The sequence below is a fragment of the Lampris incognitus genome, chromosome 16 (genome assembly GCF_029633865.1).
Source record: "Lampris incognitus isolate fLamInc1 chromosome 16, fLamInc1.hap2, whole genome shotgun sequence".
NCBI classification, from domain to species: Eukaryota; Metazoa; Chordata; class Actinopteri; order Lampriformes; family Lampridae; genus Lampris; species Lampris incognitus.
In genome coordinates, this window is record NC_079226.1 from 32419176 (window position 1) to 32437222 (window position 18047).

The following is an 18047-nucleotide window of genomic DNA, read 5'->3' on the forward strand; positions in this document are numbered from 1 at the left end:
AACCTCTGTCTGTCTGTCTGTCTCTCTCACACACATGCACACACAACCTCTCTCTCACACACACACACATGCACACACAACCTCTCTCTCACACACACATGCACACAAACTCTGGTGCTCTTACTCACACATGCACTCAACCTCTCTCTCTCTCTCTCTCTCTCTCTCTCTCTCTCTCTCTCTCTCACACACACACACACACACACACACACATGCATGCACAACCTCTCTCTCTCTCGCTCTCGCTCTCTCTCTCTCTCACACACACACACATGCACACACAACCTCTCTCTCTCTCACACACACATGCACACACAACCTGTCTCTCTTACACGCGCGCGCGCACACACACACCGCTTAAGCACCGAAGAAAGGGAGGGATGAACGCTATCTTTAGATTATATGCTATTAATGAATTATTAATCTCTATCGGTAATTCAAAATGGGGAGAATGTTCATTGAATTGAAGAAAATAATCTTTTACGGATTCCTGTCAGTGATTCTCGCTGAATTTGTCTAAATTCAGCAGAGTAAACAGAGTAGAGGCTAGTCTACTGACAGGGATGTAGTGCATGGTAAATACACCCCAAATCTCAACCAATCCATCTTTGATTTATCACCCAGGTTTTGCCTGAATCCTCAAACTAGCAATTGACTGTGTAACCCCACAGTATTTTACATCATAGTGAGTAATAATCCTGGTAACGCAAGTCACATGAAACTGAATTCAACTGGAAAACTGAACACATCAGCACTATATTCAGAAAACTTTTTTTTTTTTGCATCGACGATCATGCTGTGATCCGGTTACAAGGAATCATAGGTTTACCCACCAGTTTAATTACATCATGGCACTGCCGGGATGATGGGTCACAGGCCGTGACTGACACAGCCTATTCAGTCTCACAGCTGATGTCACTCGCAGCTTGACTGAAGGCCATGCCAAGCACAGAACAAAGTCACTGACCATTCTCTCTGCTAGGCCTACACCACTGTCTCAGCATGAGGTACCGTAACGGCTCTTTTCTTTATCTTTCTTAGATAACTGCTTCTAAGAATTTAGAATAGCGCAAGCTTACGATTGGTGTTTAGAAGAAGGTCCACCTTCCTGTTTCATTTTTTTCTTCTTCTGCAATGTTGTACGGAGTTCCCTCTGGCAAGTCCATCATCTACTATCAAAGGGTCGATGGAAAGGGATAGCCGTAGTTCTTGCATGACTGGTGTCGGTAGTTTTGGTTATAGTGTGCCAGGTGTTCAGCTGCAGGCCGAATCTACACTTTGATGCAACCTTTTAATTCATCTCTTCGTCTCCCTTGCAGAGCTATAGCCATGTCTTCCAGCGCGGCGATGGTGCGGATCTTGATAAAGGGTGGCAAAGTGGTGAACAGCGACTGCACCACAGAGGCGGATGTCTACATTGAAAACGGCATCATCCAGCAGGTGGGGAAGGAGCTGATGATCCCCGGCGGGGCCAAAGTGATTGACGCCTCGGACAAGCTGGTCCTCCCCGGCGGCATCGACACCAGCGTTCACCTGCAAGAGAGCTTCATGAATGCCACCACCGCAGACGACTACTACAGTGGCACAAAGGTACGATTAGGCTCATACAATGGCATGCACTTAGCTTCAAGGACGAAGGTTGAGTTTGGAAAAGAAAGGCAAGGGAAGTAGACAGGTGCTGAATTCATATCGCCTCTTTTTTTGTGCGTTTCAGATTTGATGGCTATTTTGGTTGTTTTCTTTTTTGAAGTGTGCTTTCTCTATGTTGTATTTGCATAGACTGGTTTTTAAATTAGATGAAAAGAAGAGAAGTGTATTGAGAAGAAAGGTTTGTGTCTGTTTTTGGTGCCAAATGGGTCAAAGGAAGGGAAGGAGAAAGGCATGCAAGATAAAAGGAGATGAATTCATTCCTCCTGTTTTTGGTGTCATATTGACGGTTATTTTTGGCTATTTTTTTCCAAGCTTGTCCTTTATTTGCATTTGCCCAGGCTGTTTTTAAAAGAAAAGAGGGAGAAAGGGGGGGGGGAGAAGGGACAGGTGCAGAACTCATTGTCTTTGCCATGCGCGTCGAATATGTCTGGCATCTCTGACAAATCTGTCCTCTTGTATTTTCAACCACTTTTCCATGCTGTGCTGACATGAACTTAGCCGGTGATGTCATTGATGAAAGGTTGATGTAATTTTTTTTACATCCTCATGAAGTTTCAACTTCATCGCCACAAAAAACAAAGATGATGTGGCACTTTTTTGTTGAGGCACCGGCAGCAGCAAGCACAGCCCTGCGCAAGGCAGATGGATGCTAAACAGTCTGGGGAGTAGTCGGCCTTGATGGCTGCAGACTGGGGCTTACCCCCCGTTTTATCTCAGGGCGCCATGGTGACTCATCATTCTGCTACACTTAACGCTACACTTAGGAGACTGACCTAGGCTGAGCGGCACAGTTGTTTCCAGTTAGACCCACCAGACTGGAGCTGCTAGAATCACTGGTAACACGGGCACACCCATCCACCCCTTCCCATTCCCTCATTCCCCCCCACCCCATCCCACCCCTTTCCCCCCCAACTCCCATCGCCGCCGTGCACCCGACTAAGTGGGGAGACAAATGCAGATCGGTTTCCGTTTCCATGGATACCGGGGGGCTACTGCGAAGACTGCTGCAAAGCCTTTTCACTTACGCCATTGTGCTTGTAGACAATGGTTCTCAGACACACACACACACACACACACACACACACACACACACACACGCCCCTCCCTTACTAGGCACTACTCTTCTCTCTTGGGTCAGCTGGCAGATGCTCAGTGAGTGCACACTTGTACACAAAAACAGACTCTCCTCACTATGCTGTTTAATAGTGCCTGGATTATAGAGATTTAATGTTGTTCAGAATGAATACAATGAGCCTTTTGTTCTTGTGATCAAGAGTGATGAGTTACCAACAGTGAAAGCTGTTGCATGGTATACCCACGGACAAGGTCAATACTGCCTTGAACTCATGTCTACGAGGAATTCCAACTATGTCATCTATGCATTAAAATAATTAGAAACAATGTATCTTTTAACCTTAGACATAATAGCACTAATTCTCTGTGGAATACAAAGGTAATTATACTGTTATCAATATTATGTTGTAGAGCAGGGTCTTTGTGTGTAAATGGATTACCATCCCTGTCAGTAAATCTTGGATAGGGACGTGCAGGTGGTGTAGCGGTCTGTTCCATTGCCTACCAACATGGGGATCGCAGGTTCGAATCCCCGTGTTTCCTCCGGCTTGGTCGGGCGTCCGTACAGACACAATTGGCTGTGTCTGCGGGTGGGAAGCCGGATGTGGGTATGTGTCCTGGTCGCTGCACTAGCACCTCCTCTGGTCGATTGGGGCTCCTGTTCGGAGGAGGGAGGGGGAACTGGGGGGAATAGCGTGACCCTCCCACATGCTACATCCCCCTGGCGAAACTGCTCACTGTCAGGTGAAAAGAAGCAGCTGGCGACTCCACATGTATTGGAGGAAGCATCTGGTAGTCTGCCGCCCTCCCTGGATTGGCAGAGGGGGTGGAGTAGTGAGTGGGACGGCTTTGAAGAGTGGGGTAATTGGCCAGATACAATTGGGGAGGAAAAAAAACCCTTGGATTTTATGAGTGTAATGAGTACATACATGGATTACACTGGTCTATCACAAAGTCACCAAATACTTAAGTCGTTTTGAGTATCTCCAATTCAGTTCAGCCTATTCCGCTTTACTCAACTTTGGGTCATCTCGGCAGTGGTTGGAACAGCGAATGGCGGTCATGGCCAAAGAACATCAGAATTCAATGCAACATTTAACAAAGACAATAACATTTCACGCACAACTGTAAAATAACAAAATCAGTTCACGTTGAAGTGCTTTCATGAGTGCTGTGTTGTGCATTTCTTCTCTAGGCCGCTCTGGCTGGGGGTACGACAATGGTGATAGGACATGTGCTCCCGGAGAAGAACGAGTCTTTGCTGGAAGCTTATGAGAAGTGCCGGAGCATGGCCGACCCCAAAACCTGCTGTGACTATGCTCTGCACGTGGGAGTTACTTGGTGGGGATCCCAGGTACTGTCTCACTTTCCCACCCACAAACTATCATCATGCAAGACTCTAAAACTCTGTAGTCCAGTTTCCTCTGTTGAATCATAAAATTTGGTGCTGTCATGCTCGTGTATGTGTAGATGCGTCTCTTTCGTTTGATATTTATTTATCTTGGAGGGTTTGTTCATGGGACAGTACAGCGGTTTTGCTGTGCAGCCTTCGTGTACTACTGTTTCCCACCACAGTCAAAAACTATGCATATGAAATGAATTAGACACCCTATCTTGCCAGGATGTCTCCCCGCCTTCTACTCAAAATATGTATGGATCCACTCCAGTTCCACTAATCACTTTAAAATTCGTCAATTTTCTATGGTCCAGATGTTCTATTATGCACCTTTTTTTTTTTGTTAGGGTTTTTTGCCCATCCTGTAGTCACTATACACCCCTGCCATATTTCCAGATAGGCAGATACTCTTAAATCTTAAGATGCTCTTTTCTAAATAATATCAGACATTCGGGTTTCCTACTTTGACAGTGTCACCTATGTGCTCTGTGACATATATGTGAACATAACACTAAGTTAAAATGCTTGAACATGCAAAATTATTGGGTCGTGAATAAAACTTAGGAGTTAAGCCTGCAGAAAATAGATGGATGGGATGATTTATCTAGGATGTTTTGCTGAGCACACATAGATTATTTAACCATGTCCCACTTCATATTCACACAGCAACAAACAGACACACCTGGGATGTTCCCAGTGCAACCATGGGCTCCTGTGGTCTCCACGGCCTCCTGTAGCGCCACCAGAGCTGAAGTGTCTTGCTCAACACAGCCTTGACAGCGGGTATTTGTGGCTGCAGGGGAGAGGGTCGCTCATTCACTTTTCCCATCTTGCAGGTGCGGGCTGAGATGGAGAAGCTGGTTAGAGAGAAAGGCGTGAACTCTTTTCAGATGTTCATGGCCTATAAGGACATGCACATGCTGAGGGACAGCGAGCTCTTCCAGGCCCTCCAAAACTGTAAGGACATCGGAGCCGTGGCCAGAGTCCATGCAGAGAACGGAGAACTCGTGGCAGAGGTGCAAGGGAGAACCATTTAATTTTTCTATACTATACTTAATGTAATTATGTGTGGACAAAGTGCAACGGCACTGCAGTCTAATACATACATCATGACAATCAAGACCATCATTCAGGCTCCTGTCTCCTCCTTGGAGACATAAAGTTCCTGCAGTTGTACTAGATCAGTAATATTTTGTCCAAATATGTTATTACTGTGTTTCAAAGAGATTGTCTTTACAAATTATCTTTGTACCAATTTAACTAACAGTTATTGGTAAGTATTTTTATGGAAATGTTTTTTGCATCTTTCTAGGGTGCAAAGGAAGCCTTGGAGCTGGGTATCAGTGGCCCAGAGGGCCATGAGATCAGCAGGCCTGAGGAGGTGAGATGCTTTGCACTGGTTTACCACAAACTCTTTGTTAGTGAAATGACCGCTGATAATTAACCAGGCCATTATCACGAGTTCTCTTATTGTTTTCTAGAAGGAACTCACATCTGGTGTGCATTTACAGTGCTGGAGATTCACACAGTATTCTTCCTTTACAGTTGGAGGCAGAGGCGACCCACAGGGCAATTACCATTGCCAACAGAGTGAGTGGTCTCTGAAAGACACAAAAGTGCATGGCTATAACAGGATATGATCGTTTCCTCCAATGCTAAAGACTTAGCATGTCTTTTATTTCCCAGGCTCACTGCCCTATCTATCTTGTCAACGTGTCCAGTGTGTCTGCAGGAGATGAACTGGCTACAGCAAAGATGCAGGGTGAGGCCAGAGTATTTTCACTATACCAACAAATGTATACATAAAGTGTAGTTTATTCTGCAGTGAGATTACCATTATATTAAAAGCATTGACATCTGTATATGTACAACTAGACAGACAGATGGATAGATACACTGATTGGTATTGTCCATCTCATGCTGAGTGTTGTGGCCCGACTGTAGGTAAAGCTGTCCTTGGTGAGACAACCACAGCGCATGCCGTGCTGAACGGTGTGCAGTACTATCATCAGGACTGGGCCCATGCTGCAAGCTATGTCACCGTGCCTCCACTGCGCCTGGATCCCAACACGTCCAATTTCCTCATGAGCTTGCTCGGAAAGTACGTAAAAAGGCTTTAGCATCTGACCTGACAAAATCATTTGCAAAGCGATTTCCAGGTTCTCGGATTAAAATGGAAACTCTACTGTACTCTTAGACCCCCCCCCCCTTGGTTCAGGGATGGTCGTTCCCTCTTGGCATAGACGGCCTCTTTGACTCCCCATTCAAACCAGCATTCCTCCCTATCAAGGATGTGCACATCCTCATCCTTGAAAGAGTGGCGACTGGCCTGTAGATGGGTGTAGACTGTGGAGTCCCGGCCTGACGCTTTAGCTCTCCTGTGTTGTGCCGTCCTCTTGGCCAGCATCTGTTTGGTTTCCCTGATGTACAAGTTACAGCAATCCTCCTGGCACTTAACAGTGTACACTACATTGCTGTTAGTGCCGGAGGACCTCATCCTTGGGTGGACCAATTTCTGGTGCAGCGTGTTTTGGAGTTTGAAAGCAACTGAGACGCAGTGTTTGGAAAATACGGGTCTCAACTGTTCTGTTCAGACACTCCCGCCACATACGGAATCACCACTGGTTTACATAGAAGAGCTAATGTGTCAGGCCAGGACTCTGCAGTCTACACCCATCTACAGCCCAGTGGCCGCTCTTTCAAGGATGAGGATGTGCACATCCTCGATAGGGAGGAACGCTGGTTTGAATGGGGTGTCAAAGAGGCCATCTATGTTAAGAGGGAATGACCATCCCTGAACTGGGGGGGGGGGGGGGTCTAAGAGTACATCTGTTGCCATCTTACAATGCTGTGATTGCAACTATTCCCTAATCCTCTGTGAATAGTACACATTGCCATTGTAACTCTAGTTAATGATCAAATCAATTTGCATATGAAACCGATCATTGTTTTTGGTCGTTATGCCACTGTATTGTTTAGAAGGGTGGAGATACCGGCAGTCAGTTGAAACTGAAGAGGTCACTTAGATGAGTGATGAAATGTTTCTCTCAAATGTCCAGATGAACCGATTCAACTTTCTGTGATTTCCTTATCTGAATTATTGAGCATGCATCAAGACATCATTTCCGAGCCTTTTACTTTCATCTGTGCAACGCCCCTGCTCTTCTTAGGCTCTCCACCCAGCATTTCTCTATTATTGATGACATACTGAATTGAATGTTCTAGGGCTTCAGGAATATGTCCCCCTCTGCTGTCTCTGTTTTGTGCACCTGTTTGTTTTAATCCTCACACTTATTACAGATCACACGTTAACGTTGGCACACAGTAGGTAAGATTTGTGCCATTATGCTAATCATAATTAGTTCTGGCTTAGAGCCTCAGTTAGATGGGAAGGTTTAAAAGATGGTAGTGAAACCAGCTATGTTGTATGGTTTGGAGACAGTGGCACTGACAAAAAGACAGCAGGTGGAGCTGGAGGTGGCAGAGTTGAAGATACTCAGATTTTCGTTGGGAGTGATTAAGAAGGACAGGATTAGGAATGAGTATATTAGAGGGACAGCTCAGGTTGGACGGTTTGGAGACTAAGCAAGAGAGGTAAGATTGAGATGGCTTGGACATGTGTGGAGGAGAGATGCTGGGTATATTGAGAGAAGGATGCTGAATATGGAGCTGCCAAGGGAGAGGAAAAGAGGAAGACCAAACAGGAGGTTTAAGGATATGGTGAGGGAGGACATGCAGGTGGCTGGTGTGACAGAGGAAGATGCAGAGGACAGGAAGAGATGGAAACATGATCCGCTGTGGCGACCCCTAACGGGAGCAGCTGAAAGTAGTAGTAGCTGGCACTTCAGTTAGGGATGGGCAACATGATCCAGAAAGGGCCAGTGTGGGTGCAGGTCCTTGTTCCAGTTACACACCTGATTCTATTAGTCACCCAATAGTCTTGTTCCAACTGCTTGGTTGGAACATAGACCTGCACCCACACCGGTCCTTTCTGGATCATCTTGGCCATCCCTGAAGATAGCCACGAAACAATTTACAGCCTCTACATATCAGTTTAAGTTAAAAAGATCCCTTCCCTGAATTTTCCTTCCACTCTTTCCTGTGCATAGTGACAGTCTAAACGTGGTGGCATCCGACCATCGTCCCTTCACCACCAAACAAAAGGCGATGGGCAAAGATGACTTTACGAAGATCCCCCATGGGGTCCCTGGCATCCAAGACCGCATGAGCGTCATCTGGGAAAGAGGAGTGGTAGGTAACACAAACCAAATATATAAGCGTCTTCTTCGGTTTCCAGGTAACTAGATTGGACCGATGAAATCAAATACAAAAGGGGGGGGGGTTAATTTCGGTTAATTTAAGTCGACCATCATTCAGCATAAGGCTGTTCTGAACATTACAGGTGTTTTGTGTGTCTGCATCCACGTTGTGCTCTCCAGGTTGGGGGCAAGATAGACGAGAACCGTTTTGTAGCAATCACAAGCTCCAACGCAGCCAAGATCTACAACCTCTACCCCAAGAAGGGCAGGATCATCCCCGGGGCAGATGCTGATGTGGTGGTCTGGGACCCCGAGGGCTCCAAGTAGGAAACTCTATCCTCATCCTTGAATAATCAACACCCCTCCCTTTGGCCGTTGTCTCCCACTGCGCGTGCTGCTTAGCTTTTCCTCTGAGTTGGTGCTACAAGTTATTGCATCATCAGTCCCATGTAGGGAATTAACCAGATTACATGATACCATTTCACAACTGCACACAATTACATGGTGGGGGGGGTCACTTGAAAACAAAAACACAATTACCTTTTAAAATCGAGCTATAGATTCTCTAACACCATATGTATTTAAAAACAGAGCTTTTGGATCTGATGAGAGGGACAAGTCCCGATTGCAGCCAAGGGTAAGGTTGCTGGTGGGCAAATCTCTAATTTGGGTGGAATTCCAATATCTATTATAGATTTCTTTATATGTGCTAATAATCCTTGGTTAAAATACATCACATAGCACCAATAACCCAAAGGGGATGACAGTGTTAAAAAGGATTGGTTTTTGTCAGTTTGTTGACCAGTGAGGATGCTATCCCCTGGTGTACCCCCTCAGATTGACCCCTGCCATTACTTTAATGTGATTTATAATATACAATTGACTTTCTCATCTTACCTCTTCGCTTCTTTTCTAATAGTGTCATTTCTTTTTATACAGTCCAGTATGCGTTAAGTATGTTCTCTCTCTCTAGGATCATTTCAGTGGCTAACCAGGCCCAAGGAGGGGACACGAACCTGTATGAAGGTATTCGTTGCCACGGTGTGCCCCTGGTCACCATCAGCCGTGGGCGACTGGTCTATGAAAACGGTGTCTTCACATGTGCCGAGGGCTCAGGAAAGTTTCACCCCCTCCGAACATTCCCGGACTACCTTTACAAGAAGATGGTTCAGAGGGAAAAGGTATTCCACAAAGCTCCTGTTACTAAAACTACAATTAGCCCCACTGCAACATAACATCAAACAGGCATGTTTCGCTAAATTCACACGTGCACATTTTGGCCGCTAAGCCGATTCCCTCTCAGGAGTAGACTTACAATAAGATATGCCCACGCAACCATCAATCATTTGGTAATGGCGGTCATTGTAGCTCGACAACAGGAGTCTGTCAAAGGTTGACTGATAGAATCATCCATCCATCCATCCATTATCCAAGCCGCTTATCCCAATTGGGGTTGCGGGAAGCTGGAGCCTATCCCAGCAGTCACTGGGCGGCAGGTGGGGAGACACCCTGGACAGGCTGCCAGTCCATCACAGCCCCCCCCCATACACACAAACACACACACACACACAATTTAGTACAGCTGATTCACCTGAACTACATGTCTTTGGACTGTGGGAGGAAACCGGAGCACCCAGAGGGCACACAGACACGGGGACAGCATGCAAACACCACACAGAGGACAACCTGGGACGACCCCAGGGTAGGACATGCAAAAATAAAAAGGACCCTCTAAAGAGTTTTCCTTCCCAGAATGCCACATCTTTTGAAGCTTAACTGAAATGGAGCTGTATCATTTGAAGTGTAATACAACGACTTATAACATCCTTAATGTTCTTAAACCCAAAAATATAATGGGTGGGCATCTTTTCCGCCCCTCCTTCCCCATCTCTTAAAGTGTTTAATTGACTTAATTCAAGAATGTCAGCAGAAGAATCATCATAGCAGTCAAGTATGTTTGATGACATCCCTGTGGAAGGGAGCCAAGCAGTGCAAGAGTTTCCTCACATAAATCTTCCCACGTGAAGTAAGACTTCATATATTCAACAGCGTTAGAGTGTCGAGTGTGTCTTATGCACAGTCTCATTCAGAGATACAATTCAGAGATTCTGATACAATCAATTTGAGGATATTGTTTTGCTGGCATTTGGCAACAAAGGATTCTTGTCATTCTACAGAGTTAGCATTCACGCAGAATACCACTTCAGTTCACACAGGAAATCCATGACTTGAAATTGTTTTTAGATAGATTGATTGAAATTACACCTGTATAATAGCAACAGTATTTTTTTTCTCAAGTGTGGTAAGTTATTTGTGTGTGTGTGTGTGTGTCCATATCTATGTGCGTTGGGGTGATTGACCCGTCAGTGCCAGGTGGTGAAAGCCGTGGAGCGGGAGCCCTACTCGGGTGAAGTAGCGGTGGTGGTCAACTCAGGAAAGGACCACGGAGCTGCAGACCTGGATCCTCCAACGCGCCCCTGCACCAGACACGGGGCTATGAGAGACCTCCATGAGTCCAGCTTCAGTCTCTCTGGTAAGGCCTGGCACAGTATTCGGGACAACAGAGATAATGGATTTTAGCAAGCGCATTTAAAAAAAAAATTTTTTTTTTAAAGATAACTAAATGCACTAATCTGGTTGAGCTATGAGGATGGCACTCGTTTTGCTCTTTGTCTTGCTTTTAATTCAGGTCAAAGATGAGATCAAAGGAACGATAATATTGTTAGAATTGGGTTATCATGGGCATCCGGGTAGCATGGAGCTCTATTCCGTTGCCTACCAACATGGGGATTGCTGGTTTGAATCCCCGCATTACCTCCGGCTTAGTCAGGCATCCCTACAGACACAGTTGGCCGTGTCTGCAGGTGGGAAGCCGGGTGTGGGTATGTGTCCTGGTCGCTTCATTAGCGCCTCCTCTGGTCGGTCGGAGCGCCTGCTCAGGGGGCAGGGTGAACTGGGGGGAATAATAATAATAATAATAATAACAATAATTTTATTTATATAACACTTTTCTAAAACAATGCCACAAAGTGCTTCACAAAAAATAAAATCAGACAAGGCAAAAACAAGAGTAAGACCAAACAAGTAAGAGCAAAAACAAAAACAGCATAAATAAATAGCATGATCCTCCCATGCGCTACGTCCCCCTGGTGAAACTCCTGACTGTCAGGTGAAAAGAAGCGGCTGGTGACTCCACATGTGTCAGAGGAGGCATGTGATAGTCTGCAGCCCTCCCCGGATTGGCAGAGGGGGTGGAGCAACAACCAGGACAGCTCGGAAGAGTAGAGTAATTGGCCGGATACAATTGGGGAGAAAAATGGAGAGAAAAAAATCGAAAAAATAATTGGGTTGTCATAGAGGCAGAGGAACAGGATATAAATAAGTACAAGATGGGTATAGAGCATTTGAGGTCATTTGCTTCAAACCTCAGCCAAACTAATTTAATAGCGACGGTATAAAATCAGTGAAGATACAGGATCCTCAACATCTTCATTATCATTTATCCGGAATCGAATAGCTCTCTGGATAACAGAGCATATGCTATTTTTTTTCTTAGCAGTGTTTTCCTTTACTTTCAACAACATTCACACATTTGATTTGATCACATTAAGCCATAGCGCTCTACCGACCGGTGACAGAGACGGCAGTTATTTATCAGAAGACATGATTTTATCACGCTCACAGTAGTTTTCTTTACCTGGCTAGAGAATGCTGATGATCACGGTCTGTTCTGTTTGTAATTATCAGGCTTGATTAACACCCCCCCCCCAACACTACCGCTCGCGGCGGACGAATGGGGGATGGTGTAAGAAAGAGATTATTGGCCCCACAAATGTGCTACAAATTTGTGTGTGTGGATTAACACTTGCTCTAAGATTAACACAGTCTTCTGTGGTTGAGTGCAGCTATGGCTTAAGACACATAGACAACCATAAATGGTTTACAAGCATAAATGGTTTATGCTTTGGTTCATCAATGGCTCATCCCCGCGGGTGGTGGATCCATTGAGGTAGGGTGCAATGCAGGCCGGGCAGCAGGCAAAGGCGGGGACCGGGGCGTGCCGACTTCTGGCATCGCAGACTGGTCCAGGAGGACCAGCAGGGAGGAGACCCCGGGGTAGACCCAGAACTCGCTGGAGCAACTACGTGTCTATTCTGGCCTGAGAATCCCCCAGGTGGAGTTGGAGGGCGTTGCGTGCAGGGGAGAGGGACGTCTGAAGTGCCCTACTTAGCTTGCTGCCACTGCGACCCTTCCCTGGAGAAGCGAGCGGCTGATGATGAGAGATGAGAGCATAAATGGTTTAACCAGTGTTTCAGCAGAATGAGAAGGCTTCTTCTGCCCTGTACTGTGCCACCTTTGCATCGAAATTGAGTTTAAAAGAAATTAAAGTCCATCTGAGGGGACTTAACATAAACCCTCTCAAGGACATCTTACCCTCATTATTGTATTTGTGATCCCAATAGGAAATTACAGTACTAAAACTACAAAGGACCACAAAAACTTAATGAATCAGTTTCATTATTAAAAAACAAAACAAAAACAAAACATACTTCTGACGTTTTCCCCTCTCCTTCCTGGTCAGGTGCCCAGATTGATGACAAGATTCCCAAGAGATCCTCGGCCAAGATCCTGGCTCCTCCGGGGGGCCGATCCAGCGGGATCTGGTAAACTTTGCTGACCAATCAGGCAGCAGTTACACAAAGCCGAAGAAGAGCAAAATCTGACGGAGACATACGTGGCCGAGCAAGACAACTTGTTTTTCTTTTGAGAAAACTTAGCAGGGCAGCGGGAGGGGGATCACATTTTTGTTTTCAACTCAACACTGTTATTTAGGATGTTGTCAGTTAAACATTATCCTGTAATACATTGCCATAAAACGTGTCGGAATGTGAGCCAAGTTAACTTTGGCTGCAAAAGTGGTTTAACATTAAAAAAAAAATCAGTCAAATGAAAACGAGATAATAATGTGTTGCCAATGACTTGGATTTGGCTACTGGGTAATGTTAGTGGTGGTATGTTGTAACTTTACTAATAGTCTTAGTTTTAAAGGGGCGAGTCTCAGTCTGTATGGTATGATTGCTTTACCTCACTGTTAAATACAATTTTGCACTTGTATCATGTACTACTTAGCTGCCTTTTTGCATAACTAATCGTCACAAATGAAGTCTTTCTACTGCAAGCCATCCTGAGTGAAATACAGAAAGTAATCACGAAGGAGTTCACATGGAATTGATGTCGTCACTTAATAATGAAACATATCGTTTCATTACAGCAGGTACTGAAAATGATCAGAATGCTAGCTGATATTGTAAAACATGTTTTTTTGCATGCATTACTCATCAGAAACATGTTTTTTACCATTAGCACTCAACTCTGTCAACAACAAAAAAAATCCACACTGCGTATGAAGTACTGTACACTCATCTTTCTCAGAGTAGCATTTCTAAATCCTGTTTACAGACCTGCAGCATGCTAGCATGGTGTTCCACCTCCACCGAATGTGAGTGAACCTATGCGCTGTGTACTGCTGTGTACTCCTTCATAGGTAGAACTATTGTGATTAGCACGAACTATTACTCATGTTAAGCAGCATTCCTTGTGATCACATTCATTTTCCACTATATGCAAAAAAAAAAAAAATACTAAAGCACCCACACTGCCTTTTTTCCATCCCGAGAACTCTGACATACCATGCACATACCGTTCAACACAGTCATGAGAGATCATGGCTTTCATTTCTTAGAGAGAAGCACTTTTTACAACTTTGTGTACTTCTGGTCTTGCACTGAAATGGCAGATGTTCCCAACTGACCCTTTCCAGTTTAACATACCGCTGTGATGATGATGATGAAGCATGTCCTCTTGGTTTTTCATTCAGTTTGTAACCTTAGAGATAAATTTAAGTCAGGTGTATGTCTTTTTTTTTGTTCAGAGGATTAAATGCCTACACATGCACATACACACACAACTCAGTATATTAACTGGAAGGCATGCTTAACAAAGCTTCCTCAGAAAAAAAGCACTGATCCTTTCTAAAGTTTTATGTGTTTTTATTTTTTTAGTTCCTGAATCTTTGTGGAATTTTGTTTGGGATTATTTGTCTTAATAACTGTTGTCTGTTGTATTGTCACAACTGCACAATTTATTTTTTATTTTTTACCGCAGTTGATTAAGGAAAATTACAGGAGGGGATTCAAACTGCTAGATTTTAGTTTATACTCAGAAACTGCACTAGTTTTGGTGTCAATTTTGGAAAATTTGGGTAAAAATCCTACATCATATTTTTTATTTTACTATGACCCCCCCCCCCCCCCGATTGCAGAAGTTACAGGGGAAAAAAAGGATTGTGCAAGAAATTGTAACTCTGATCTTTAGAGTTCAACGGCCAGTGAATCTTGTCATGTCTATCCCCCCTTACAGGTCATTAGTATACTGGTGCTGAACAATGTCTTGTCTGATTATTTTACCTTGTCTTCTTGCAGCTCTTTATCACATGATTGAGTGCAAATAAACCACAAACAAAACCATAAAAGAACGTCAATTCTGTCTTTTGGGGAATTTCATCTAACTTACCTTGTTTGAGGTTCACGTTTTGCATTTTCAATGCCCTCAGTACATTAAAGCCTTAGTCACCGCTAGGCTTAAAACCTGACCAGACACATCATGTGTCTCCTAGTTAGAATAGGTGAGTAGTCCAAAATCCTATCTAGAATGGGCTTCTAACAGCATGGAGTCCTGCGCGTGCGCAGTGGGTGTCGGATTGTTGCAGCCCAGACACAGCGGCTGCAGGGGGGGGGGGCCTGTTACCAACCACTGCACCGCGACAACAGCAGCGGGCATTGACAGAAGGGACTCTGCCAGCGTGATAACAACGCTGATAGCCCCGGAATACAGTGAGTACCAATGTGTTAGTGTCTCGGCGACTCGTGTCATTTGTTCCCTCTCTTATGTTGGTCGTTTCATGCACGCCGCCGAGTTTGGGGGGAAAGCCGTTTTATTCCCGTCCAGTGAGAATATTTCACTCGCATTGACAACCCTGAGGTATGTCGAGAGGCCTGCAGAGGGGGCCGGTCGGATGGCAATTGCAGGCATTTAACAGAGACGGCAAACGGACACATTTATTGTTCTTGCCAGTCTCTAAATGTCAGCTCCCAGTGTTTGAATTCCCCATGTCGTTCAACATTTCCAGCTCGACCTTTGCGCATGGGTTTTTCAAAGACTCGGACGGAGAGAGGTTTTGGAGACTATGTTGACTTCGTTTACATACAAATTGTTTTTGTTTTTATTTATATGTTTATGTAAAGCGCCCCGAGTAGCTGTTGCAGCTAGAAAAGCGCTATATAAAATGCAACTTGATTGATTGATTGATTGATTGATACAGTGCGCTTCTTTTCTGCGTATATCTATTACAGAAGAATTGCACTTTGGTAATGATGCAAGGTCTCAACACACCAGAATAGTTGAAGGCCCGTTTAGTTTGCCTCATGAACCGGTTTATTGCAGAACGGTTATAAATTATCATGGGGGGGTGCGATATGACGATATTAGATCGTGAACGATTACGTCTCCACGATCTGCCTTTACAGAGAGATCGTCCGTGTCGTACTACAGTGCAGAGCTCTGTGGCTCATACGCGTATCCAAAGTTGTTTTCTCAGCCAAATCTGAAAATCAAACTATTTGCTAGTCCGTTTCGCGCCTTCCCTAGAGACAAGCCAATAATAGCAAACAGTAGGTAGTGCCTTCCCCCTCCCCTTTGTTAACTGACAACGTGGCGGCTGTTTTGCGCGACTACGCTTAAAAAGCCGCAGCATTGAAATCGGTTCCGTTAACAGCGGCTGTACTGGACGGCAGTTTTCAAAGTTAAATGGCGCCAGTTTATTTTTAAATGAAATAATTACCTGGGGCTACAATCACTGTTGTCATGATCACCGGAAAGTCTGGGCGTGACACGCCTTATAAATGCGCTTCAGTTACCATCAGTTCTTTGAAGACGCTAATAATTTTCATTCTGTGTGTGCTTATTCGCGCGGGTATTAGTGGATTGGACTTTTTTTGCGATGAGACGAGTGTCCACAGGCAGCAACACATGACCTTCGTTAAATTGCGAACTGCCGGGCCGATTCACGGCCCATCGGGAAACTCCCGTTTCCGTGCTTGCCAGTGACGTTGTTGGTCAGCCGACCAATCGCGTAACTTCAGTAACGTCATTGGTCGCTGCTAGCTGGAATCGTCATTGGTCATCTGATCCTTGCGGCCCAATCGTGTCAAACTGATCACTCGCTCAGTCAGGAGCGTTCGCGTCCGGCGAACTCTTAACAGAGGCGTTTTATTTGAGAAAGGCGCTCCGTTTGACGGGACAAATTAAGCCACAGAGTAAGGTAACTGATGCAGTGACGTTCTACCTGGCCAATTTTTTTAAAATACTTTTTTTTATAGGTTTTGTTACCTTGGAGGGCTATATTATTAAATAGGAAATTTGCCGTGGCGATCTCGAACGGGGAAAAGGAGTGGTAGCAGTTGGTTGTACTCAGGGGTTAAAGTGGGATTTGGTAAGTGGGGGATCTCTGTATTAGAGAGGTGGGCAAAAGTGCGGGAGTGATAGCATTGTTAGCTAATAATAGCTACCGGTAGCTAACGTTTGCTAGCTAGTTAGTTATTTGAATGAAAATATTGCATGGCCAGAGCTAAGGTTGGACAAACATAACTAGCCAGCTACCGGTAACGTAACCGGAGGCTACCGATAGTTAGCTTGCCTAGCAGCATTCAAATAACTAGCCAGCAACGTCAGCAACTAACTAGCAACGTTACCGGGTGGAAGATAGCTAGCTAGCTAACGTTAGTTGCTTGAATGAAAACCACAGCAGAGCTAGACAAAACTATTGGAAATACACTAAAGATACTCTTTATGCCCCTCAATCCAAGATAATAGTGCAGGTAGCAGGTTGACGCTCTCTCGAGTCTTGTCTGCCTGGTGCGGTGAACTGACCCTGACCCGTGAGTGTGAAGCCAGTCTCTTTTGATGTCAAGTCTGGTGAAGCCAGGCAGGTGCGGGTCACGTGAGGACGCGATATCATTCAAACTTTTAGAAAAAGTAAAGTAGTATAAAAATAGAAGAACGACTTTATTTGCGATTTATTTTGTAATGCTTGTGAATTGGCTGCATCATGTTTTTTGTTTTAAATTTTACTGTGACAAAAAGTTTGAAATTACTCCTGTCTACAGAGTGCCGGATCTCAGCTCCGGTTGACTTGGGGGAGGAGGGGAAGTGCCGGTGTCGGGATCCGGGTAGCTCCGGCCCACTTTAATCACTGGTTGTACTGCTCAGTAACTTGCAATATAGTCTTAAAGACCAACATGAAAAAGAATCGTGATAAGACCGTGGATCGTTATCCTGCATGAAGAAAAATCATGATTTGATATTTTTTGCCATATTGTAGCGAATAACCACATAAAACACTTACAAAAAATTTAATAACAACTGACAATCTGCACGCAGTGCCTGATGGGTAAAACAGGACAATTGGCACAATTCTGACGGGGTTGCAACTTCGCTACAGTATAACTGTAGGCGAGCCAAGACCCCCGGGGGAGAGTGCAGCGTTAATGCGTGTTCCTGGAGATGCCAGTATTTGTTGGCTGTCAGAAATCACAACGTCTCTTTTTTTT

The 18047-nt window shown here is 44.8% G+C and overlaps 1 protein-coding gene across 1 annotated transcript; it reads left to right on the plus strand.

The window, feature by feature from the left end:
* Window positions 1-1323: 1323 nt before the first annotated feature.
* dpysl5a (dihydropyrimidinase like 5a) lies at window positions 1324-13328 on the plus strand. Its single transcript, XM_056295648.1, has 12 exons — window positions 1324-1590; window positions 3920-4078; window positions 4957-5136; window positions 5433-5501; window positions 5666-5710; window positions 5807-5882; window positions 6065-6221; window positions 8230-8371; window positions 8560-8702; window positions 9353-9560; window positions 10747-10912; window positions 12962-13328. Exons 1-12 carry the CDS (start codon window positions 1330-1332, stop codon window positions 13045-13047), a joined length of 1692 nt encoding a protein of 563 aa, XP_056151623.1. The 5' UTR covers window positions 1324-1329; the 3' UTR covers window positions 13048-13328.
* Window positions 13329-18047: the final 4719 nt, after the last annotated feature.